The following is a 7,472-nucleotide window of genomic DNA, read 5'->3' as shown; positions in this document are numbered from 1 at the left end:
CTGCAGATCCAAGGCAGCTGACTGGGCTGCCAGAAACCCGAAACACGTCGAGGACCAGGGAGTGGCTTGTGCCAGAGCTGAATAATGATGATCCTGGCACACTTATAAAGAGAAGCAGAGAGCTCACAGAGCTGTTCCTTGCCGCCCTGGTCCTCTGCAGAGCATCCCTGYGCCTCATCCTCCAAGGTATGTCTGAACTGAGAGATTCAAAATGGGAATTGTGTCTGCAGCAGGGCCTGTGCCTGCAGCTGCAGACAGACTGGGCTTTTCTTTTGAACTTGGGGAAAACGTTACCATTGCTCCTGCGGAGGAGTTTCCAGGCAGCGAAGCAGAGCAGCCCTGTGCTGCGGGGTCTGTATGTGCCAACCTGCCCCAAGCAGAGCCCAAAGCACGTGAGCAGCATCCTGGCTCCATTGGGTGTGAACAGCACCGCTCCTGCTTCTGCTCTGCAGGAAAATCTGTCCTTTCCTCCTCACACTGTGTTTTTGAGGGTCAGTTCATGTTGTATTTGGTGCTGATTTGAATCTCTACTGGCTTCCCCACCTTGCAGTGCTGTGTATGTCCCAGTACACAGAGACCCCTCTGGAGCCAGCTGCACTGTCTCTCCCATCGTGTTGTGGTGTCAGGCAGCCCTGGCATAGCTGGGGGTGTCCCTGCTGCCCTGCAGGTGTCCACTGCTGGCTTCCATGTCCCAGGGCCCCAGTTCTGCCCTGGCTCTGGAGCGTGCTCCYTGTGCTCCAGCATTGCAAGCAAACATTCCTGCATTTCCCCTCRCTCTAGCTTTGGACAAGCAATGATGCTCCTGGGGGCCCTTGGACATTTGTCACCCTGCCTCTTGCCAGGTGTCAGATGTGGGTGCCGAGTACAAGTGCTTTCACCAGGCACTGCCTGGCTTTTCATGGAGCTGCTGGGCACAGCCTGAGCACAGGCAGGGCTTAAGGCTGTTTTGGGCTTGGGACTTTGTTGGCACCATGCCTTTGTGTTCTTCTCATGATCCTTTCCTCCTTGCAGTACCCCTGAGGTGCCCTCCTGTTTTTCACACAGAGTTGTGCTCCGGGCAGACCCCAGCTCAGCTCTTTTCTCTCTTGCCAGGTCCTTTTCCCGCCTGCATCCCAGTGCAGCCATGCTGGGTACGGCAGTGCGGCTCTCGGTCCTGCTCAGCCTCTTCAACGTTGGGAAAGGCCAGATATTTCAYATGGGACCGTGCCCAGATCCATCAGTTCAAGAAGAATTCGATATCCACAAGGTCTGAAAAGTTTTTTTAAAATCTCCTAGGGTTTAGTGAGTTAATCTAAGGGGGCATAGGAGGGGCAGCAACCTGCCTGGGTGCAGGGGGTGGCAGCAGGTCTGGTCACTCTTTGTGCCACCACAGGTCTGCAGCTCTGCTCACCCCCCAGCCCCTGCACCACCAAGGGGAAAAAACTGTGCTGACAAAGGAGCCAGGCTGCTCTTCAGCCCACTCATGTTATAAACATCTCTTTAAACTTTCTTCTGTCAGTATTTGGGGAAATGGTACGAGATAGAGAAGCTGCCCTCAACTTTTGAGAAAGGAAGCTGCATCCAGGCAAATTACTCATTGAAGGAGAACGGGAAGTTCATGGTGATCAACAAGGAGATGCTGTAAGTGTTTGTGTTTGGTCCACGTCCTCACTGTGGMAGTGGCACTCCTGTCACCTCTCTTGCTGTCCTGGGTGTTCGTTTTTCTCTAAATATCCATGTCTGGGGGAGGCACCCTGTGGTTTCAGTAGTTTTTCTGAGACATATGGGTCTCTGGTTTCTACCAGTGACCTGGGGATTACCAGGTCTCATTGCCCATGAGTGATGAGAAAATAGATCAGAAGTTCTTGGTCACTTCAGTATAAAATAGCCTGGCTCTCCCCCATGATTTGTCAGCCCCACGATGGCTGTGAAGCTGAATGCTCCGGGTCCTGTTCTGGGGGTGTCATGGGGCCGGTTAGCTGCAGCACTACCTTGTGCCCCTGCATGCTCAGAGGTGACTGTGTCCTCTGCTCCTCTCTGCTCCAGAGTAGAGACAGAAGGAAAAGGGGCAGGCAAGGTGAAGCATATGGGTAATATTTACTAAAATATATTTGTCAGCCTTTTTCTGGAACATTTACCTTGCACAGGAAGCAACTGCTGTGCAAGGGGATTGGAAATAATTGTCAGTTTAAATCAGTGGCAAAGTGAATGCTTCTTCCTTTAGTAGGGCATTAGGACAGCTCACAGTTTTCCTGAGACCTGCTGGATTTCTGCACAGACCCATGCAGATGTTAATTCATCTATTTCCATCACCAGCCTGGGCTGTTATGGGCTGTGGATGTGAGGGGCTGAGCAGATGAAAGGGAGAGAGCAGCAAACACCACGCTGTCCCCTGTGCTCCTGGCATGGCATGGGGACTTTGTTCAGGCTCACAATGACAGCAGTGTGGGCACACATCCCTTGTGTCCGGAGCAGAGCAGYGTTCCTGCCACTCCCTGAGTGCCCAGCACTGTCTCAGCAGCTCCACGCCTCGGGCTGCGCCTGGCAAACAGCTGGACATTCATTTGTGCTTCATTGATCTCTGTGAGATTAATCCAACCATTGCTGTCACTACTGCAGCACCTCAGGACCCCGAAATATCAGGAGTATTTCGGGTCAGATGTGAGCTGTGCATGGCTCCARCATCAGCCCCTTGACCTCTGCTGCTGGCAGCATTCACTTCTGCTTCCTTGGCTGTTCCTGTTTTCCAGGGAAGCGTGAACCTTTCCTGCCTGATAGGCAGCGTCCAGGTCTTAAGGCATCCGTGGAAAAATACAATTATGAGATGGGTAGCTCAAGTGTTAGGGCTTGCTGCCAGCAGGGCAGTGCTCTGAACCAGCAGAAACCCTGGCTCACCGTGCAGGCACAGGTAATTTGTGTGTGGAGGAATGTGCAGCGACCTGGAAAAAGCGACAGGTGAATAAACAACAYGAACACGTGCCTTCCACAACTACCAGGAGCTGAGCTGCCCCCTGGCACATCCAAGATCATGGATGGGATCCTCCCAGCCTCCCACGCTGGGTTCCTCCCATCCAGTGCAGAGGGGTCTTGCTTTCTTTCTTCCCTGTCATTGTCCTCTGGAACCAAAGAGCATCCTGCTGGCAGGGGTACTTGGAGAGAGGCAGCCTGGGGTGCTGGGGTGGTTTAACCTGGGAGAACATGTACCCASCTGCTCCTGGCCCAGGACCTGCTGTGCCCTGAGTGCTGCTGAAACCTCCCTTAAGGGCAAGGTGTCTCTCCAGGGGTGCTGGGCTTCACTGGTACCTGTTTCAGCCACCTCTGACAGATTCRTGTGTCAGGAGAGATGATTTAGTGGAAGTGAAAAAAAAAAAAATCTCCCACTTCCCTGACTTTATTTCTCACCTTTGTCATTCTCCCCTTAGTGCCAACGGCAAAATCAATGAGGCTGAAGGAGAGCTCATGCACATGGATGTAAAGCAGCCGGCCAAGCTGGGTGTTCGCTTCAACTGGTGTAAGTGTGCGGTGGGGAGGCTCCCCAGTGCCCATGGCCCCGCAGTGCTGTGCTCTGAGCATTATTGTGCCACAGCACCAGGGGCAGAGCCTGCAAAGCAAGGGGGGAAGCTCCCCTGCTCACCTCAGGGCTGAAATAGGTGCTGTGACCAGCAGGCAGTGGTTTGGTGATACTGATATGCCATTTACAGCAACAGCCCCTTCAGTGGTGGAGCACTCTTCACCGGCTGATCTCAAAGCAAGAACGATCAGCAGCCTTGCTGTCCCTCCAGGTCACTTCACAGATGGGGACAGGGAGGTGGGGAGGTGGGGGAGGCAGCCCCACAGTGCTGTGAGAGCCAAGAATAAACTTGTTTCTGTGCACACAGCAGTACAGCTACTTGCCCACGCTGCCTCTACGTACAAGCCTCTACGTGGCTTTTAATAACCATTAATAATATGGTTTTGTTTGCTTGTTCCTTCCCTTGTCACTGTAACACCCAACAGGGGCCTGCTGAGGTGCAGTGCTGCATTGCACAATACTTTTCTGTCTTCAGCAGTTTCCCCTTGGATCACTTTTTATGCTGCTCCCTCACACCTTTTCTTTGGCTGTTTCATAGCTCTCTTTCACAGAGGGGTTATTTGGAGAAATGGGTGGAGGAAGGATACTTGCAGAGGAGGTACAATGACTGTTCTTGAGCAGAGCCAGATTTTATTCTGCTCTGCTGTGGTTTCACCAGCAGCCATTTCACCTGCAGCCACCTCCACCAGGCACGAGTCCCAGAGAACAGTGCTGGGCTCAGCTGGCTCCCCGAGACAGGTTCCTCATGGCAGCGGGTGATGGTTTGTGCCCCTCCTGTCACCAATGTCAGCCCCCAGCCCTGCAGCTCCTTCCCAGCAGCCAGCACCCTCACACTGGTGAGGCTGGGCTGGCTTTTGTCAGCCCAGGAGAGCTGTTCAGGTCATGGTGTTAACTTTCCAGCAAGAACTTCCTAGTCAGGGCTTTGTGTCTTTCTCAGGTTCCTCTGGGCAGAACAAGGAGTCCTGGTAGGCTTTTATAAATTATAGCTGCCTGTACTGACCACAGGTATGCAGCAGCCAAAGTGGGAACAGTCCCAGGAGTTGTGGCTGCAGTGCTGCTGGGCTGTCCAGAGCTGCTCACTCATGGCAGTCCCAGGAGCTGTGGTGCTGCAGGGCTGTCCAGAGCTGCTCACTCATGGCACTCACAATGCCCTCCTCTCTCTTAGTCATGCCTGCAGCCCCTTACTGGGTCATCTCCACCGACTATGAAAACTACTCCCTGGTTTACTCCTGCACTAACATCCTCTGGCTCTTCCACATGGACTACGCCTGGATTATGTCAAGAACTCCTGATATGCACCCAGAAACCGTGGAGCACCTGAAGAGTGTTCTGCAGTCCTACAAGATCGACACCGATAAGATGATGCCCACTGACCAAGCCAACTGCCCTGCTGAGATGTAACTCCTGGCATGCAGTGATGCAGCACYGCACCAGAGAGGAACTTTGCTGCTTGCTTTATTATCCATTAGAATTTCTCKATGTACCTGAGAAATTTAATAACCTCTTTGCTAACTATAGTTTGCCAGCCCAAAGTTACTCCTTGCTGTCATTCCCCCATTGCTCTTCCCCCTCTTTTTGTCTCGCTCTTTTGCAACTTAATTGACTGAGTCAGTGCTAATGGGCGAAAGAAAGAAACCCTGAAAGGCAGACACAAAACTCTGCTGYTGCTGTGAGCCCTCCAGTTCGTGGGTGGGAAAGGGTGAGATGTGATGTGCAAGAATCAGTCCTGGGGAAAAATTGTTCATCACAYTGCCCCAGGTTTGTTTCCAAATTTTGTCTTGATGCTTCTGGGCCTGCCAGGAATCTACGGTGTCTTAGCTATGCTGTGGGCAGTGCCTTAGCAGCAGCAACATCCAGACGTGGTGGGTCAGTCCTGGAGCCTGGGAATTTAGGCTGGAGGTCTTGAAAGTTTTTCAGTGCAGGACTTCTGTAGGCAAATGTTGCTGCTAAGTCAGCAKACCTCCTTGCTAAAAATACACCCTTTGTATTTTAAATCTAAAAATGTCCAGAGATTCAGCATCACTCCATCCCCAGTGTCTATATGTGTCCTCTTGCCTCTAATGAGACTGGTCCTGCCCTCCCAAGGGGCCAGCTCTGACTGTACTTGYAAGCAGACATAAAGAGATGGGGCTGCTCCCTTGTTCTGTCTTCCAGAGGCTTTTCCCTGAACACCAACAGACAGCAGGCTCTGCCATCCTGCCCGCTGCTGGTGCACGTGCCGGGTGCCCGCTGGCACYGCATCTGCCCTGGCAGGTGTTCAGCAGGCACCGCAACAGCTCTGCTTCARTAGCACTCATGCAACTCATTAAAAATGAAATAAAAATAACTGCCTCAGGCCTTTTGTACCTCCCCAGCTGCACAGCCTTTGTCAGCAGGCTGGGGGGCTCRGTGTGTGGGATCTGCCTCTCCTCTGAGGGCACAGCACTGCCGGAGCAGGGCTGCAATGAACGTAAGAACCATGGCTGAAGGGAAATGGTTTGCACCAGGAGCCTGGAGCTCTTTCCAGCTCTCTGCTGTTGGATGTGTGGGCACCCCMCATTGTCTGAGCCATGCCAGCAAATCTGTGTTGTGGCTTTGGCTGACAGTGCCCCCATCTCCTGCTGCTTTTGTTGACAGGAACAAATAATGATGTGGATGTAGATCTGCAGGGAACATTCTACACTTATTTTGGTGGGACCCTGGGGATGTGGGTGTGCTGCAGAGCACTTTCTTTTCCCAGGAGGGCTACAKGAGCTGAGCAGGGAGCCAGAATGTCACTGATCTTTACCAGTAGGAGGAGGCCAGGATGGGAGGGACCACAAACAAGTGCCATGTTTAAGTCATTATCACTTTAAACCTTCAAATCCTAATGCCACAGTTCCTGTGACACAGAATCGAACACTCCACCCGACTCTTCATGCCCTAAAGATGATGGATGTGCCAGGATACAAACAACTGCACAGGGGCTCCCAAGTGTGTCAGATTTTGGGTGTAATCATTTCATCACTGCTTCATCAGGTTCCCATTCTCCTCCTCACATGGATGGTGTTGCTGTAGTCCCCATTCCCTGTGCTGCAAGCCCATGGCACGGTGGCCATGCAGGAGTTGGAACCTGCCAGTCCACCGTCTGGGCAGCCACTGCCCCTGGATCTGGCTGGGAACYGGGATCTGCAGGTGCTGCTGAGAAACGGGAGTGTTTCACTCAGTGACAAAACCCTGTSATGCCTGAGCCCTGTGGAGACCGCAGTGGCTCCTTTGTTGTGCCACAGACACCGTGACAAACCCAGGCTGCAAACACATTGTGCCAGGGCCATCTCCGCATGGTGGCACAGAGAGCTTTGGAGCCCAACTGCACGGCTGTGGCCTGTCCTGCCACGTGCCAGCCCATGTCCCCAGCATGACAGCACACATGTGAGACATCCTGCACGTGCAAAACCCTGGTGTGCATTGGGAGTGCCACACATGCACGTGCCCCAAGCATTCCCGAGAGCTCTGCAGACACCCCAAGGGCAGCACACCCCTCCTGCTGTGTGGGATCCCTGCATGGGCACCAGGGTGTGCACATTGCAGGGTATGTCATGTGCCCTCATCAATGTACATGTGTATCTGATGGGGAGATGCCAAGAAGATAGAGYCAGGCTCTTCTMGGTGATGCCAACCACCAGGATGAGAGGCAATGGACAGAGACGGATGCACAGCAAGTTCCACCTGAACACAAGGAAAAGCCTCCTTAYTGTGCAGGTGACAGAACACAGGGACAGATTGCCCMGAGAGGCTGGAGWCTCCCTCACTGGACATATTCAAGAACCATCTGGACCATCCTGTGCCATGTGGTCCCTTCCAACCTGACTGATTCTGTGATTCTGTGTCCGTGGGCCCATATGTGCCTGTGTCTGTGTGTCTGCATATCTCCTTGCCCATGCGTTCCCGTGTCCGTGTGTCC

General features: G+C 53.0%; 1 protein-coding gene across 1 annotated transcript; it reads left to right on the top strand.

The window, feature by feature from the left end:
• APOD (apolipoprotein D) lies at nucleotides 1-5,846 on the top strand. The gene is made up of 5 exons (XM_057382598.1): nucleotides 1-186; nucleotides 1,093-1,246; nucleotides 1,499-1,620; nucleotides 3,402-3,490; nucleotides 4,716-5,846. Exons 2-5 carry the CDS (start codon nucleotides 1,124-1,126, stop codon nucleotides 4,949-4,951), a joined length of 570 nt encoding a protein of 189 aa, XP_057238581.1. The 5' UTR covers nucleotides 1-186; nucleotides 1,093-1,123; the 3' UTR covers nucleotides 4,952-5,846.
• The last annotated feature ends 1,626 nt before the right edge of the window (nucleotides 5,847-7,472 follow it).

Source organism: Malurus melanocephalus, unplaced genomic scaffold, assembly GCF_030028575.1.
Source record: "Malurus melanocephalus ecotype Western Australia unplaced genomic scaffold, MMel_1.1 scaffold_576, whole genome shotgun sequence".
Taxonomy (NCBI): Eukaryota; Metazoa; Chordata; class Aves; order Passeriformes; family Maluridae; genus Malurus; species Malurus melanocephalus.
Note: the sequence above shows the minus strand (reverse complement) of the source record. Positions and strands in the feature narration are given on the sequence as shown.